This window comes from Komagataella phaffii, chromosome 2, assembly GCF_000027005.1.
Source record: "Komagataella phaffii GS115 chromosome 2, complete sequence".
Taxonomy (NCBI): Eukaryota; Fungi; Ascomycota; class Pichiomycetes; order Pichiales; family Pichiaceae; genus Komagataella; species Komagataella phaffii.
In genome coordinates, this window is record NC_012964.1 from 1399406 (window position 1) to 1418364 (window position 18959).

Here is an 18959-nt window from a genome sequence, read left to right on the forward strand (position 1 = left end):
TACTTGACCTAGTTACACTTTAAACCAATTCTCGAATTTGGGTTTCTGAAAAAAAAAAATTACTGAAGTACGTCTGACCTAAATTCAGGGAGAGATGGTCTACTTTCCACCAGATCTAGAAGCTTTATCTGCTGCAGAATGGTATAATTTACTAATATCTACGAAGCCAAACGATATAATCAGGCCGTATAAAGATTCAGAGTCTTCATTTATCGAAGTCAGTTTTCCTTGTCTAATCAAGCAGTTTAAAGATTCTACTGGAATAAATGAGAATAGGATCAAGAGCTGTGATAGTTTGGGTGTATGGATCCTACGTGCCACTCAAGTATCGGATGACCAAATAAAGTTACGTTTAGATGGGCTTCTGAATATTGAAGTGGCTAACTACTTGTTTTATTATATTCTTGATTTTTGGACTGAATCCAGCGGTCCTTTAGGAAACTCTTTACGAGAGTTATTTTTGAAACTGTTGATATTCTTCAAGAAATCAAAAACTGCAGCACAGCGCACACGACTATTTGAGTCGTGGACTCTGTATATTTTAGATCAAAGTTACACCTTGAGAGTGGTGTACTTCATACTGGAGCATTTGTCCAAAGAGATAGACGCTACATACATTATACGCCGAAAGCCAGAGTTTTTCAGTCAAACAATACCCTTGATGAACAACAGCACATTGACCAATCCAGCTGGTAAGGCTATTCAAACAATTTTGAAACAATTGTATATATCGATGGACAAGAATGATGCAGAATGGTTAAAGTTGTGGCAAGAACCAGTAATCTCCTCCTTATTAGATGAACGCCTGAGAAAAAATGTTCAAATTTATTTGCTGCCATATTTGTTCAAGATTTCTTCTAATGCTTATCAGATATTTATCAGATCTTTTATCGACAATTCCTCGTCTGATATATCCTGTGTTCTGGGATGTTTACGAATTGGCCAAGAACTTGGATTGATAGAGGAGCCGTTTCACGGGTCTGATGCTCTCATAGACCTGAGCATCATAAAAGCTCTCCTGGCTGGAGAGTCTGATCAGTTGAGAATTGGAGCGTTAGCAATTATAACAGCTTCCAATAAGAACTCAAAACCTATTCATCCGTATGTTTTTGAGATAGTTATAAATCATTTGTCTTCTTTTTCTCTTTTGGAAGATATGGAAACCAGAGACGAGATTTTTGCTATACTCAAACAGTTCATTTCACGGGCTCGGGATTCTGCGTATGGTTTAAACAGGGATTGTAATAAACTGCAAAAGAAGGACAGTGATGTTACGAAAAGGTTGTTGGAAGACAAGCAAGTTCAACTTCAGCAGTATCTTTCCTTCTTCAAATCTCTGGTGCAATTTTTAAAAACCGAAATAAGGCCCGCAGTATCTCACCATAGAAAGGATTTTGCATATAAGGTATACCATGGATTGTTAAGAGCGGGCTTAGATAATACTTTAGATCCACAGCATTTTGATAAACTCCATTTAGAGTTTCCTTTTCGAATCGATTTATACGACAAAGATTTCTTACGTTTTCTGGTTGATAATATCACTGACGATTTCGAAGATATCAGAAAGCGATCGGTAGAACTACTATTGATGTCACCCCATTCTCTGAGAGATAGTTTTTCACCTAATGATTTAAAATTTATTCGCAATAGGGCTTTTGCTATGCTAAAAGATATTAAGAGTCGTAGGTGTGATGGAGGTGCTCGTGTATTATCCTACCTTTTCTTGGGTCATTCATCCAACAATAGAGGGATGGCTACTGAGTTACTGAATGACTTGAACTTACAACTGAAGACTGCTATACAGAAAGCAGAGACTGATCTGGTCCGAGCCGTCTCTGAAGAAAGCACTCACGGATACTTTGAAGCTTTTCGTTTATTGTTTGAGTGCCTTGATTTTTCCTTGTTTGACCCCAATTTCATTCAAAGTCTAGTTGACGACCTTTTGAGCCACTCGCACAGGATTTGGGCTATTGTGAAAGACGTCTTATCACACGATTCCCCAGAAGGTAATTTGCCTGGAGACTTCAAGGATTCACACCAATCTCAGTTTGAGGCCTCATATGGATCTGCCACACAACTTCTTCTTAGTTATTCGTGGAGATCTGTCAAAGAATCTTCTAACTTACTCCGCGTGCTGTTAGAGAAAGTTCCAAATTCGTTTTTGCAAGATGAAAAAGTAGTTGCTTGCGGTGATCTGATTCTCTCTCAGTTGGCAATTGTTCGACATCCTGGAGCATTTTCTTCGGTCTATCCTACATTCATCACATGTTGCAATCGATGCAATAGATCAGGAAGTTCACTTTCTTGTCAGCCTAGAAAGTGGCTGGAGAATAATATTTCCCTGATACAGTCAAAATCTCAGTTTATAACTAGGAGATCCGGAGGACTACCATTCCTGATTACTGCCGTCCTTACCAGCGAGATTGATGACGAAAGGCCACTACTTCAATACACGTTCAACAGCCTTATTGAAATCGCCCAATCTCCAATCGTCGTAAATGAATCTGAGAGAATTGATCTTCCTCAAGTAAATGCATTTAACTGCATTCGTTCAATTTACTTGGAATCCCAACTAGCAACTATTGCCCTGCCGTATATTAATGATGCTCTTGAGCTGTCTCTATCTAAATTTGCCGATCCTACATGGGCAGTTCGAAATTGTGCTGTGATGCTATTTGCCACATTGCAAGGAAGGTTATTTGGTTCAAAGAAGGTTCAAGGGTTTTTGCCTACGGTGGCCGAGAGAACTTTTTTTTCCAAGTATAGGGGTGTTAGAGACATTCTTTTGATGAATCTTAACATTGTAGCTAGTTCTAAAGAAACCGAAAAGCAAGAGATGGTGTTTCCAATTCTTACTATTATTTCTAGGTTACAAGTACGTCAAGGATATAATGGCTTAGAAGAGCTTAAGCCTTTTGTTTTACATTTTTTGGCTAGCAATGATTGGCAAGTACGAGAGATGGCCGCCGAGGCATACCCCGCATTTGTCCTTGCTGATGATCTATTCTCTGAGAGTTGTAGGCTCTTGGATGGTTGTCTTCTCTCTAACCAGAATCAACTATTTGGCTTCCTAACTGCTATAAAGGTGCTATTGACCAAGGGTGTCATTCGAATGAATACTACAGAAGTATCATTTCCTCCTCGCTTGGTGCAAAAAGTATGTGCAAAGGCTATTTATCTTGTGAGGCATAATCCTTGTGCTGTTACAACCAAACTAGCTGTCCAACTGCTACAAATTGTGTCGAAAGACTACGAACAGATATCCTTCGACGTTATTGAAAGTTTATCTAGCTGGTATATAATCCAGGAAACTAGCACAATTGGTTCTTTGAATGGTGCCAAGCAGCTATTGGCATCTCATATCCTCAGGTATCTACTAAATTTCCATTTAGTTTTGGATGATCGAGAGAGCCTCAGGGACCTTTTATTGTTAAGCATTAACTCAAATTTCGACGAAACGTGCCTAACTGCTTTGAAGTTTGCTGAAGAAAACGTATCAAAATTAGATGAAGATGTTACAGGCCCATTGGTCCAAGTTCTTTGGGGACTAATCAATAGCAGTTTATGGAGCCATGTTAAGGCGACAGCATTAATTTTGTTAGAAAAACTTCTCGTGACCTTTTCATTTGAAGATAAAGACATTAGCAATCGGATTCACGTCTTATTTCCATTTATAGAGGATCATAACAGCGAAGACATCAAATGTTCAGCATTAATTTCATTAGCGCCATATGTTGCCAGATGGGTTTCATTGCCTGAAGTATATGAAAGGAATCAGGACATAAATTTCATCCGCTGGTTCAATGCCGTGCGTTCACTTTCATGTGAAGAGATGCCTTTTCCAGTTCGTCAAGCTGCTTTTAATTCAATGGCCTCGTTTTTGAAAGTGGTTGAAGATAAATCCTCCCATTTTTTTTCTCGTGTATTTCTGTTAGCCTACTTCAGGTTGTGGGATGATGATGAAGAGTTGAGAATTGTCGCTGCTAAGTTTTTCTCTTATATTCTCAACATAGACTATGCTGTCCCGGACAAGATGACCAAGGAGGTCATCAGGCATTTTGACAATCATTTATCTCAGCATACCGACATTCTATATCAAATTGTCCTTAACTTTGACCTGGGTCAAAAAAGGTTAAAGCGGTATATCGACAATAATACGTTGTTGTTCACGGTGGAGAAACATAATTTTTACCAAGATGATATTTTACTTAAAAGACAGTTAAATCAACTGCTGTTGAAAAATATAAGCAGAATCACCGAAACGGAACGCTGTCAGCTATATGAAAGAATCAAGGACAGTGAAAATGAGTTACGATTCTTCGTGGATCGGGAAGATTCTTACCTGGGGTGGTTGAAGGAAGAGGACTTATTTGTCAGTCTCTGTATTATTATTCAAGACTTAGATATGTTCGGAATTTGTTGGAAAGACTTGAGAAAAGGCCTTGAGCTTAAGCAATTACATCCTTTAGTTTCTAGTATTTTATTACAGATCTAGTGTTTGTCAATGTTTACTTCACTAAGCAGCATTATAGTGTCAGTCAGATTTGATCTAATCTCCAGTTGCTGAGCATCGTTTGCTACTGTGTTATCCAATCCGATCCACTTCATAGGAATATGTTTAGGTAGCAATTCACACCATTCAATATACGAATCCACAGATTTATGATCTGGAAGAGCGAGGCATTTGACATTCTTTGTAGTAATCAGATGAAATTCATCGTCAAATGAAAAACTTCTGAAGAGATGACTAGTTAACGTTGATACAATTTTTCTGTCTTCTTCGTTTTCCAATTGAGCCCCGTACACTATTTCTGTGATGATATATTTGATGGCATCCCATGGAATTTGATCCGGGTTTATATTTGTCCTTTCTTTCGAAACGGATCCAATCCATTTATCTATGACAAATAAGGCCGAAACCAAATCGGTTCTACCGAAGTCATACTTTTTGGAAAACCCAAGCGGTGCGTAGCGCATTCTTTCCTGTATAACATAATGAAGCCAACCAGCTAACATTAATACATGAGTTTTTTCGAAAGGTAGAGGAGATTTCATACAATATAATTGTCCATTAAAAATTGTTCGCAAATAACTTGACAGATCAGGAAGTTCAGCAATCATCACAAGTTTGGCCATCTTTAGAAGAGGAACAGGGATCTTTGAGTTCTCATTGCAGGTCATAAAAATCTTCTTGGTTAATGTGTTTGATTCGAAAACTTCGATAATTGCCGTCAATATACTGGGAGACATTTGTACGTTCTCGAGTAAGAGCCAACTATCATCCAATATAGATAACTCTTTTTTGGCCATCATCACTGATTCTTCTACACCCATTGAAACTATCTTCAAGTCCACATTTGATTCTGCTGCTAAGAACTGAACATTAGTAGTCACGTCAGCATGGCCTGTTGTACATAAAATGACCAGATTATCAGCTGAGCTTGTTGCAATATCACTAAAAGAATAGGGAACAATGCCATCAAATAAAATCTGGGTTATAGCATCTGAAAAACTCAATTTGAGTGTAGCCTTTTCTGTGAGTAGACTGCAAGCTAATAAAGGTTTCTCTAACTGATCCTGGTCCCCTAGTTCTACAGAATCTTCCAGCCAATTTGACTGGGATTCTTCACTTTTGACATCCATCCCCGTAGAGAGTAATTTAACAAATTCGGTGGCATTAATAACGGGTGCACTTGATAGTGGTTCCAAAACTTGCTCAACAAAACGATGGCTCGGACCAAAATAAGAAGATAAGAGCATCAAAATGAAAACGTTCTCGTGAGAATCCTTGATTGATACCCTTGATCTCTTGAATACTTCTTGGTAGAGTTTTTTGATTATTGATGCCAGGGAGTTAGTATCTTGGCTAATCTGCAAAACATGTATACAAATGTTCATCATATAGTCTACCGATACCTGATAAAGCCCATTAAGCTTGGAAAGTGCTTGTAGAACCCGAAATATTTTTGAACAATGATGAGCAAAACTTGTATACTTATTCTTCAATTCGTCTATGGTAGTAATGACGTTTTCTGTATCTTTAATCTTCTCACTAAGTTGCTTAGACTCTTGCTTCAAACTTTCTAATGTTTTCAGAAGCTCACTATTTTCTAGCAAGTTTCCTTCCGATTCTGAAAGTTTGTCGAGCAGTTCATCTTCTAGTGACCTTAATTGTATCTGGTAGTCACTGTTAATTTTAATCACTTCTATTCTTTGATCATCCACAACAGGGTACCTTATTTTTAGGACGTTATTCAAAACTTGAGAAACAACAGAGTTCTCAGTAATAGTGAAATTAAGAATTGTGGTTCGACTGGCAACGTATGAAGGTATTATTACGCTTGGATCTTTTGAAATTAGAATCAGCTTGAATTTAGGAGAGAAATCAATTTTATGCTCCCCAATCTTGATCAATTTTCTTCCACCTATTCTTTCAAAACTATTTCCCAATATTGGACGTATAATGGGGTCATAGTGCTCAGCGTCTTGTAGAATAATAGTGCTTCCAAAACGCAGGGCATTTTCAAGCTGTCTCACAAAAGATCTGTCTTGAAAACTAGTTACTATTGGAGGCTGATCCGAAATACAATTGGTCAACACATTTTGTATTTTACCAGAAGGATCAATAATAAATGGAAATTTGGAACTCTGTGACAAGATGATCATGTTTTCTATGGATATATTGTCGCGTGGAAGACCAAATGCTTCCCAAGACACTAAATCTCCGAACACCCCAAGATGATTAACAATAGTATGAGAATTTCTGAAAGAAATATTCAGCAGTTCCAAAACAGTCTTCCACTTTCTTATCAGTGCCCTCCTAGTTTCTTCCCCATAGAAACCACAATAAGCGATAAAGGCAGCTGAAATCAAACAGTCACCAACAAGGGTTTTGCGTCTATCAAAAAATTCACTTTTAGACATGGACCATCTATCACGCTCGGCCGCAAGGCTCTCTAAAAGTGAGACACTCCTGAGTAAAGTATTTTCAACAGTTTCCATTTGCTGCTTGATATTTTCTATCTCTCTGATCAGACCAGCATATTGCAGCTTGTAACCGTTTATACTTCCCTCCAATTCTTCAATCATTTCATTTAGGGCTATAAGCCGGGCTCTTGCATCAGAAGCTTCTTCCTCAAGAAATAACATTTCATCTCTCAGTGGTGACACCTTTTCAATGACTTGCGAATACTTCAGCTGAGCTTGCACCCATAGTAATAACGGTCCGCAAGCCTTACTTGCTCGATTCACTGACTCAAAGTTGAAGTTCGGATGATTGAAGTAAGTGTCCTCCATGTACGAAGAAAGTTCTGGTGTTATTTGTTCATCGCCATTAAAGTGAACAATGCTGGCAATAAAATCGTCTTTTCGAATAACTGATAGAACTTCCCTCCAGTTAGCAACCTCAAACCCCAACAATACAGCTACAGCTTCTAAAGTTAATTTTATTGCTTCTGGAGGGTTCAGCATGGACCTAAGCTCGGTCAAATGTTGCTTCTTAATATTCTTCACCCCTTGCTGAGCTTCGACTATTGCTGGTTCTGCAATTGCAAGATCTTGAGCGACAATCTCTTGCCTTTCTCTAATGCGTTTCTCTTGTATCTCAAGAGATTTCTGAATCTGGATTGATACTTCCTGTTTTTTTTCAGCTTCATTCTGTTCGAAAAGCATCGTATCTAAAGTTTTATTTGCTTCAGCATTTTTCGCCTTTAACTCATCTCCTTTTAGAGATAATTGTTCTTTCAGTAGTTCAACTTCTAAAACTGACTCCTTTATTTTGTCAAGCCCCATATTGCGGTGGTTTTGCTTATCTTGCATTTTTTCCCCTTGCTCGTTTACTAACTTGACGAAAGTTCCCAAAAAAGCCTGATAATGACCTGCAGTAATTTCGGAAAACTCGACAGACGAATGAATCTTAGCAAAAGCCTCATTTATATTGTTACGGAATATATCACCAGGACTTTCAGAACCTTCATAATTGGTTAGATCAAGATTCTCTAGTTGAGCCGCACAAACCTGTTTTAGCGTCGACACTGACCAGTCACCAAGCCAATTTACAACACATCGGTTAAAAAGTGCTGGCGAAGATACCAAATCTGGTTTTGTAGTATCATTTGGGTCATTGATGGTTATGACAATATGTAATCTTTGAGCAACAATCTTAGAAAACCAAGAAAAAATCTCATCATGAGTTTCAAGCAACGGTTCAGCTTCCTGGCATAAACTGATGAGTAAGTTCAAATCATCGCCTTCAAATAATCCTGGAATTTCGGCATTTGCTAATAAATTATTCATTCTTTCAATAAAGGACGTGTCGGATATATCATTTTCGTCGATCAGCAATACAATCTGATTTTCTTTGATAGTATCGACTAGTATCTTCCGAAGCTGTTCCTCGAAGTTAAGGATCGTATATCCTTTCCATGTGCTAAGCTGCACAAATTTATACTGATTCATCCAACAAACAAACTTTGTTAAGCTCGACTTGCCAGTTGCACTTGGGCCAACTAAGATTAAATGCCCTTGAACTTGATTAAGTGCACGTTCGATGCGAAGAATGTGGTCTAGCAAGTCATCATGCAACACCATGGAAGATTCAGTTTCCTCTTCTGAGTAAACCATCAACCTTTGACTCAAAAAGGATAGTAACTCAGAACTGTCAACACTTTCATATGACCCTGAAATCCATCGAGTGTAGAGCATTGGCTGCCGGAATATTTTCTCCTTGTTTATGTTCAAGAAGTGACTACTAGCAACTTCGGCTATCATTTGAAAACACCAAAATTTTTCATCCTTGTTTGTCAAACGATCACAGAAGAGTCGAATGGCCTCGTGGACCCAAATTCTTAAAAACTGATCCAGCTCCAAATTCACACTACCTGCTACAGCCTCATATATCCCTTTAGACCACCTAGTTAGTTCACGCGGGCTATAAACATAGTGTTTCCTTTGTGACGGAGTAAATTTCTTCCGGGAGCATTCGTAAATTTCAATCATAGACTCAGCCAGCGGATCACAAAACCCTTTGAGGTTAGGAGTTGCCCTTAATACAGAGTCAATATATGATCTGTAGATCATTAGTAAAGAATCTCTGCCTGGGTAGTCGACTAGAAATACAGCAAACTTGCCAACAATTCGGGGGCTTAACTTATTTCGACCAGGGTCTGTCGAAGGATTACAGGCAGCAACAAACTGAATATTTTCTAAAGTAACCCAATTTCCTTTATACCAGAAGCCAGAATACTCAAAAATTTGTCTTAGTAGTTCGATTAATGGCTGGACACCATAATGGTCAGGCATGGGCAAGTTAATTTCGTCACAGAAAACGACAACGTTCTTACTTTCAATATCGGGACTCAGAATTAGTCTATTTCCTCGTTGCTTGTAGGTAGCATACTGTTCTAAGGTTTTAATGAGTGTCGATGGTAAAGTCTCCTTCGAAAAATTCATTGCCACAAATATAACTCGGCTTGATTTCCGCAACACGGAACAGATACTCATTGTCTTTCCTGATCCTGGTGGTCCCACTAAAAGTATCGGTCGATTGATACTCAGCAACCCTGAAATTAGCTTCTCATTGCGAATGGTGTCCACAGTGTTTACCTGAGAATTAGGTTGAGATATATCGATGCAAGGGCTGACACTGATTTCACTTTCATAATTTCTCCACTGCCCATCTGGCAACTCACATACATTATTAATAATGGGTCCCAAAAATGGTGCGTCTTCTAAAAACATTGGGCTGCCCAATAGTAGTTTCTCAAGCTTTGCAGATACATCATCGGTGGAATCGCCCGCAAAAGACCAGATCAACGCTACAAGAAGCGATCTTCGAATAAACTTAGTAAAACTGAAATTCGTTAACGAGGAATTTACCCTCAAATAATCCAGTAAGCGGTTAAGCTGTTGCCGAAGGAGGGCAAAGAGTGTAGTTAAAACTCTTGAATGGCTGAAATTCTCCACGTGGAAATCATATTGAACAGATTCTATTAATGAATTCAACAGGTTTCCTCTGAGATGCTTCCTAAGTTCCGTTGCAAACATTTCCAAAGTAGCCGAAATAAGAGCAGGTTGAGTATTCTCCATCAAATTATTTGTTGCGTTCTGCGTGGTAGGGTCCACTAATCGGCAAATTTCATACTCAACGACGTCATGGACACTAAACAGAGATTGGCCAAACCATACTATCCCACAACGACTGATTGTTGCTGAAGTGGCATTGTTCAGTGATTCAACCTCAAAAATGACTCGGCAGTTGTTTGGAAAAAAAAGTCTTTCTCCGCTTGGAAGGGTTAATACTTTGTTATCGTCTAAAACTGAATTCAAACTTTCAATCCAAACCGGATCAATTGCACCGTCAAACACAAACCAAACACGCTTGCGAGATTCTCCTCGTAAATTAAGGTTTACTTGCCGAAGAAGTGAAGTGAAAACTCCATCTGTCCATTCCCGTGTAGTTATGTCTAATGACCCTATCAACTCCTCTTTCTTGAGAACCTTGGCGTTGATTATATGACATATGTTATCAGCTCCATTTTCATCTTCCTTCATGGCTTGCAACAAAAGCCTCCTTGCCGTCGTTTTTCCAGAACCTGAGGGCCCAACCAGAATTACACCATTGTTCACTGTCTGTATATCATGCATCTGAGTCAACTTCTTCAGCCATTTGCTCCCTGTATTAAACCCGTTATCTTTGGCAAGATCATGAATCTTCTTGGCAAGATTGTTAGGTTCTTGAGTAGATTCTGAATAGTATTTGAACTTTTTTATAGAAGTATTAAACCATTTTTCGTCCTCTTCGACAAGCTTAGGTAGAATTATCTTTTCCAAGCTATCTAGTACCAATTTAAATTCAGCTTCCTCAGTAAAAGCATCTGATGATGGCGTTGAAATTCTCCGCCTACGGGCTCCACAATTAGCCAGCAACCCTTTGAAAGCTCGCAAACCAAAATCATAATGAATTTGGTCGGTACAAAATTGCTTCATCTGTTCAAAAAAAGGGGTTATGGCCGAAGTTATGCTTTGTGCATTTCGAAAGCCTTGCGTAGTCAACTGAACCTGGACAATCATATGTAAGTCTGGCTGAAGTAAGTTGATGACTCTGTATTTATCCTTCAGATTTTCAGGCATTATAGATCTCCCAGAATAGTCTGGGTTGCTTGTAATGAATATACTTGAAGCCTTGTTAATAGCTGTGAAGGAATTGAGTATCTCCACTTCCACTGCTGATGATGACTGCAAGGCAAACTGGATCTTTGCAATTTCAGTCGAAAGTGCACTTAAAGTGCTTGTATCCAGTCTATTAAACTCATCAAAACAAGCCCAGGCTCCAACCCTACAGATTCCAAGAAGAATTCTGTTAACAGCTTGAAAATCAAAAAGCTCATCGCAATTGAATACTAAGACCATTCGTCCCAAGTTATTACCCAGTGCCTTAACCGTTTCAGTCTTACCCGTTCCAGCTGGTCCAACTAAAGATGTGCTAAGTTTTTGATCAAGGCTTTGAGTCATTGAAATGAAAGCTTTGTGAGTCAATGGGGTATACACAAGTCTTGGTGGAATTCCAAGATATTCATATCCATACTGGAAACAAGCAAGTCCTTGTTTAACAATAATTTGGGTGGTTGTCGTTGACAAGGAGTCAAAATAAAATCTCTGTTGTAACGACCATTCAGGGGAACTCAACGAAATTTCTTGCTGCGTCCATTCAGATATAAAGTTCGCTTGATGTAATAGTTCAATAATAATAGATTCCAGTTTTCGTCTCAAAATATGATTTATCTCACCTAATACCAACTTGGATACAGTTCTCAGTATTTTTGAGTAATTTTTTTCTGCCTCCACAGGTGGTAAAAAGTTAAGCTCTATTACGTTGGTCCACAACAATTGTAGTCCAACAATGATTGCTTGGCCAGGAAATGACTCGAGTAGGTGCAGCAGCAAGGAATCATTGCAAGGATCACTAATGCATTTATTCCAGGTAGACAATGCTTCGGTAATATACGAAGACAATGAACATTTGATTTCCTCCTCTAGCAACTGTAGAAAACTCACTAGTTCCGCTCCTTGGGCAAGAACAGGACTGTTCAAATAAAACACCTCTTGTTCAGGCGATTTCAAACCAATTACTTTGGTATCTTGCTGAATTAAAGTTGAAACTCCTGGAAATAGCTTCTGGATGTGTTTTGATACAATAAGAAGGTTGTTAGACTGTCCAATAAGTTCAATCAGGTCATCATCGCCCAAAAAGTAGAATCTGCTATAAATATCACGTTGACCTTCCAAAAACTTGCTTAGAGATCTTTTGATCACTTGAAGTGCTTTCTGTAAAGTGTTCAGCTTGTTCGCAAGTCCCTTTTCTTCACGAATCTGAAGAACCAAAAATCCTAAGTTTTGACCTAAACTAGTAAATTCCAATGATACATTACGAAATCTTGAATATTCTAAGGGTAATAATCTTTGGATATCAACACTTTCATCAAAAATTCCATTCAAATACACCCATTGTTTCTGGACATCGACCCAAGTATCTAAGATCCTATAAAGCTCATTTAGCTTATCTTCCCAAGTGATTACCTCATGCCGAAACGTTTTATAATGGGTAGAGTGGTGGATCGAGGCCAGTAAGTTGATGTCATCACTACATTGTTGAAATAAACGATCCCATCCCTTGATGATCTTGTATTTTCCCTTGTAAAGAATAGTCTCAAAGAATAAACTCTGGTAAGTACTGTCGAGCTTTGAAAGAGAATCTTCGATTGATCCCTCTCCATTTGCCTGCTCTACCAAAGCCTGAATGGGCCCCCTAGATGAACATAAATCGAGATCCCAAAGAGTGCCAATAGTCAGTTCTTCCAGAGCGATTGGACTCCGCTCAAGCAGTTCAAAAAGCTGATTCCAATGTCGTAGTTTAATATTAGGGTTCTTAAGTTCATTTAGGATTACTACGGCCTCAGTCAATCTCTTAATTTCATTGAGGACTTCTTCAAATGCAAGATACTGACGAATTGCAACAGGAGTAGACTTTCCTTTTAAAGATATTTCCTCAAGCGCTTGTTGAAGGGTAACAATTTTTAGATTCAGCCATTTCTCCCTGCGAATATGTTCAATATCTACATTTATGGTCTCTATAGTTCTCCAAACCGATTCTAAATCGTTAAACTCAATTCGGCAATCCTGAAGATCGAATGCAGGACGAAGAGGAATTTTTAATAAGGAAATGGCTGCATTTACTCTCTGAGCCTCTTCTTCCAAATCCGTGAATAATTTTTGAAAGATTTTGAGTGATTCTAACGCATCCATTGGTTTCATTTTTCCAGATATTGGCTTCTCCAAATTCCACTTGTTCTTCGTGTACTCTATTTTTTCAGATAGTGTCGATGCCTCGGACTCTAAATCTTCTGCAATATTGTTATGTAATTTTTCTAAAGAAGTGAGCCTTGAGGTAAGAAGATCTGACACAGACATAAAATCTGAGAATAGTTGGTGGTGAGACAGTGATTGATTTTTTTGATTCGTTCTGCTCCTCTGTAAAATTTTTTGGCCAGATTCATAAAGCTGAACATGTCTATTCCAAGAGGGAATATTCTCTTGAACTTCGGTGATGTCAACAATCAGTCGAATTGTGCTCTTCATGTTTCTAGGGTCAATGGATCTGGATTCCAGCTTCGCCCTTGCTTCACTTAGGGATGATCTTAGAGATAGGCCTGTCTCCTCTAATAACTCTGCAAACCTCAGAAGAATATCACTCTGCCATTGATCATACTTGGAAGTGACCCGATCATATACTTGCTCACAATTTATAAACAATGGACCTTGTCTGTAGGTTGGTTGATCTATAGTAAGTCTTGCAGAATTGAACTCTAGAACAAAGGTTGACCATAATTCAATTTCATTGTTCAACTGAGACACAACGTCCTGCAAGTTTAAATGCCACAAAGATTCGCACTCGTACCACGTATTGAAGTATGTGATTGCTAGATGATAACTTCTCTCTAGCGATTCTAGACACAGTACAATATCTTCATAAAGTAAATCGCTTACGAACGAAAACTTATTGATTTCAGATTTTGAACCCGATATTAGCATTTCTTGCTCTTGTACTACCTCAATAAGTTGGCCCAGTTCTTGAACGCATATAGTCTTAAAATACTGAAGTGGGGGCACAATTGATACCTGCCGTTTCTCAATCTCAACTATGTGTTTTGACTTGATAGTACACTCAGATGTTTGGTTGGTAAAGTGATCTCGCCACCTTTCAAGCTCATGGGCAGCTTTCTTTCTCAAAGCCTCTAAAAGCTCATTATTCAAAAAACTAGCAAAATTTGACATCACCTCGTTGTTATAATGAATGGAAAGATCATTAACAATCTTTTGAAATAGAGATAATGCTCCCTTGATTGAAATCAAAGAAAAAGGGCATTCCTTTAACTTCACAAATAGCTCATGCAATTTCGTTTTGAATATAATAAGACTTTCAAGCTGTCGGTATGCTTGGTAGATATCATCCTGTGTCTTAATAATTAGATCAAAAACTTGTATTTCTATAGGTTTGGATTCCGTCTGTACGAGATATTTCAAATCTTGAGCTTTCAGCACAATGTCCCAAGTAGTGTCCAATATATGAGATATTTGTTGAACTATTTGCTCAATCGCCGGTCGGAGAAGGATCTGAAACATTTCATACTGGTCAACTGTTTTCATTATACTGGCAAATAGCAAGAGTGATAATGAGAGGCCTGTAACTATTGGAAGAATTTGTTTGATCTTTTTATTTGCACGTATTAGATTCTGGGGTACATCGAATCCCATGTTAATGAGAGATTCGATATCCTTTGAGAACTGAAAGTTTTTATCTTCAAAATTTACAAAAACTTGAAGGTGATCGGTAGTTATGTTTTTAACAATTCTCAAAACGGGTTTATTATGTAATAAATCTTCATCAAGACCTTTATATCTCTCGAGCCATTGTGAGTATATCTCCTGCGTATTGAGCCTTGATTTAAGATTGAAGATATCAGCTTGTAGTTTTTGACCATCAGGGTACTGGTTCCAGTCATTGCCTAATACAAGTTCAAGTTTTGCCACTAATTTCTCAAGCTTGTTTATTAAATGAATGGAATTTAACATTGCATGGCTCATTCGGGTTACTCCTCGGAGTTGCAAAAGACTCTCAAGAGACGAATCATGAGATAATTGTAAAGATACTTGAGTGACTTCATCCTTAAAAAACTTTAGCAGCTGTAAACGATGATCTTGAACTGCATACACGACAGACGCGCGGGAGAGGAGAAAACTAAAGCTTTGGTATGCTTGAATCATTTGGCTAAAAGTTGATGCGAGGTCCATCCTGTCTCTGAATATCCCAATCAATTGTGCTTCAATCTGTTCCTTTCTGGCGGTGTAAATTGCTTCTGCGGCTGAAAAGGAAGCTTTACCTTCAGAGGATGTGTCGATGCAGTTTAAGTTCTTCATCGGCTCATATGCCAACTCCAGAGCTCTAAAAAGATCACTGCTATTCACCATTGTTTGTACACTGGTTATATGATGAATAATATTATAGAGGTCATGATGAGATGATCTAAATCTTTTTACATATTGAAGTTGCTCCTCCATTTCATCTGTTTGTAGGTTGACTTTAATGAGCAAATATTTCTCTGACCTCTTGCGAACAACGAGCCTAGCTAGCTCAATAAACAATTGCAGCTGCTCATGTAAATTAACAAAAAATCTTTCAATGGATGCGGTCTTTTGGATAAATTCATCAAATGGTAAAAACATGAGATGGTACTGTTCGATTATTAGTTGCAGCTTCTTTTTAATATCTTTGGAAAAAGTTTCAATCCATATCAAAGCTCTTGGAACGGGATATTCTGTAGATTTTAATTTTCTCAAACTGTAGAAAACATCTGATACGGACTCTTGGAGTTTCTGTATATCGGTAGCCGTAATAAAACTTTGCATTGGAATCTCTTTCAAAAACGGGGTATACTGTGAGGCAATGGAAAGAGCTTGGCTGATTCCGGTATCAGGAATAAAACTGACAGTAGCAGAAAACCGTTTAGCTTTTTTCAAGACTTCTAATGAAACGGTCACCTCAGGGCTTTCCAGCTGAGTTTTAAGGAGAATCAAAACGTGTTCAAGTGTAATCCAAAATCTAACTTCATCTTCACTGGATCCGTCATCCGGCTCATGAGAAAGATGAGTTATCTGTTGTGCTAATCTTATCCAATTGTTGACTATGCTGTGTATTTCGTTGATGTACTCTGGATTTTCAATCAACGCTGAGTTTATGAAGTCAACAGGAGGTCGAGATTCGCCTGTGGAAACACTTTGAGCAAGTGCCTCCCGTACTGTCGCATGAGTAAATTTTAAAAGCTCAGGAACTTTGATTTCTTGTTGAAACTGCTCTAATGCCAATGTTAGTTCGGCTATTTTTCTTTTCGTGGTTGTGAATGATGGACTCAAGTTGTGTGTTTGTTGATTTTCTCTAGTGAATGCTTCAAAGAAAGTGCCCACAGTTTGACTAACCAGATCTTTTAAATAGCCTACTAATGATTTTTCAACAAATTCCGTTATTGGGACATTGATAATCTGTAAATCACGTTCACTTTTAATAGGGCCGGTATCTTTCAGTAGTGCAAGAATTGAGGAAACATGTGTTAATCTCGGAACTGTGTTAAGTAGAATTCTAAAAGTGAGAGTAGTTTCATCTTGTTCAGAGATCATCTTATACACAAACAAAGCACCTTTTGAAGGTGTCTTAATGAATGATCTAAAGGAGTTTGATGCCTCAGCTGATTGGAATTGATCTATGGATTCTTTCGATGCACCTTGGACAAATCTAGATAGTCCAAAAACAAATTCATTCAACCGTTCAACGGTTATACTCCCCGTTGGAACTTCCTGTTTATTGATGTGATCAATATCAATATTTGTCATTGCTTGCGCAAAAACAGGTAGGTATATGCGTATATGCCTTTGTTTATAAGAAGCTAGAACATAGAAGCTGATCTGGAAATCGTGGGCGCGCTACTGATTAACTCGTTAATCATAAGCATTATAGAAACCTATCTACCTACTAAACTACAGTTTAGTGATCCTTAACAACTAAATCTGGCTTCGTTCCAGGGTCATCAAAGAGACTCTTGGGTCCTCCTGTAGAATGTCTGTCAGAAGTATCAAAGTATACTCCGCTGAGAATACAGAACGACAGAAGTGGAAGGCGCTTCATACACCCTTGGACGTAGTCATCCATGAAGTGGCTGATAACCTTTGCCAATTGCGGGAAGAGGCTCTGATTAAATTCACAGTTGTAGCCATCTTGATGCATGAAATATGAGTATCCATGGAAGTCCCAAGTGCTCAATGTTGGAGGGAAACTTAGTAAATCCAAATCCGAAGCATTGTGCATCACGTCACTGGGTGTAAACATCCGCCTAGCCAAAGAGTTGGCAGCTGCTGCAAAAAATCTTGGAGAAATAACATCTTTTAAAAGTCCACTAGACGTGTCAAGATAGAAGTGTTTCATTATGTACTCATCAAAAAGAGAGAGATACTTGGAACAAAATTCACAGTTACACCCATTCCACAAAAGATCTGAAGTTATAGTTTCATAACATGCACAGGATGCAAAAAATGATGGCGAGATCAAAACTCGGAGAGTCCTCAGCTTAGGTAAAACATCTTGGTACAGATTTTTTCTCCTTATGAAGTTTCCCTCTAAACCGTTTTCAAGGTTGCCGTCAGGGGGAGGACTGTGACGAATAGACAAATACTCTACATCGGGAGTTGCAGGTAATTTGAGAATCAGTCTGCCAACTGAAATATCCCAATTTTCAACGAAATCATGGCGTTTTTGCTCAGTTTTCTCAATGAATGCGAGTTTGCGTAGGTTAGTTAATTTTCCTTTTTCACACAGTTCATCAGAAAATGAAGGCAAGCACGAACAGTTTGGAATATCACAGCCCAAAACTAGTTCCAAGTTGACCAATGCACTCAAATCACAGTAATCATATATGAATGATAGTATAAGATCCCTCAAGGTTGCGTTGTAATCGTTGAATCCGTGGTAGTAAATGATTTTAAGGGTTTTGAACTGAAACTTTTTTGATTTTGGTGGCTTAAGATCATTGATTACGAAGTGTAGGAAAGTTAAGGTTGAGATTTCGTCTGATGACAAGTACAAAGATTCAAGACCATACAATCGAAGCAGAGCCGTCTTGGTTTCCAAACACGCATTTTTCTCGATCTTATATGTATCAAGAAGATTGACATGTAAATGTTTCAAACTGGTTGGCAATTCTTGCAATTGCAAAAGATGGTTGATAGCACAAGTTTTCAGCTTCTTGAGGTGCGGGAGCTCTCGATCAGACAGATGAAGGTCTCTATTCTTGTTAAAAACTTGAAAACTCTGAAGATTCAAGCAGTTTCCCTTTATTAATTCGATCAATTTCTCATTGATTTGGGCAGTGTCGTCACTATTGGAATCTTCAAAGATAGCCACTTTTTCAATGTAAATCAATAGTTCAGGATTGATTGTTAAACTCTGAAGCAGCACGGCTTGTCTGGCTTTGAAGATCTGATTATGAAGTTCTTTCTTTGCCAATACATTACTTGAGCTTCCAATTAGAGTCCAATAGGCAGCACTTTCAAGATGACAATTAGGGAGTACCACAGATTTCTTAAACCATAGATTTCGATACAGATTCCTAATCGCTATCACATAAAGTCTGTAATTTACCAGAGCCAGATTGACAACATCCTGCTGTGGGAGATACGCTGCAATAGCATTCCAAACTGCATCAGGAAACTCTTTAGGTAAATCACTCGTAAGTGACATTGTCATGAGATACTAGGTAGCGTTCATTATCAATTATCATTAGACTAGTCCTTGTCGCGACAAATGCTATACGAAGAAACTCCCAACCCTAAAAAATATCAGTCGACTTTCTTTCAGT

At 38.3% G+C, this 18959-nt stretch overlaps 3 protein-coding genes across 3 annotated transcripts; 1 reads left to right on the forward strand and 2 right to left on the reverse strand.

Annotated features, from left to right (window-relative positions):
• Positions 1–94: 94 nt before the first annotated feature.
• On the forward strand, positions 95–4495 carry PAS_chr2-1_0743 (uncharacterized protein; the record flags this gene model as incomplete). Its single annotated transcript, XM_002491628.1, has 1 exon — positions 95–4495. One exon carries the CDS (start codon positions 95–97, stop codon positions 4493–4495), a length of 4401 nt encoding a protein of 1466 aa, XP_002491673.1.
• On the reverse strand, positions 4492–16941 carry PAS_chr2-1_0744 (Cytoplasmic heavy chain dynein, microtubule motor protein, required for anaphase spindle elongation; the record flags this gene model as incomplete). Its single annotated transcript, XM_002491629.1, has 1 exon — positions 4492–16941. The coding sequence occupies one exon, from the start codon at positions 16939–16941 to the stop codon at positions 4492–4494; it is 12450 nt and encodes a 4149-aa protein (XP_002491674.1).
• Positions 16942–17092: 151 nt separating this feature from the next.
• Positions 17093–18847, reverse strand: PAS_chr2-1_0745 (uncharacterized protein; the record flags this gene model as incomplete). Its single annotated transcript, XM_002491630.1, has 1 exon — positions 17093–18847. The coding sequence occupies one exon, from the start codon at positions 18845–18847 to the stop codon at positions 17093–17095; it is 1755 nt and encodes a 584-aa protein (XP_002491675.1).
• Positions 18848–18959: the final 112 nt, after the last annotated feature.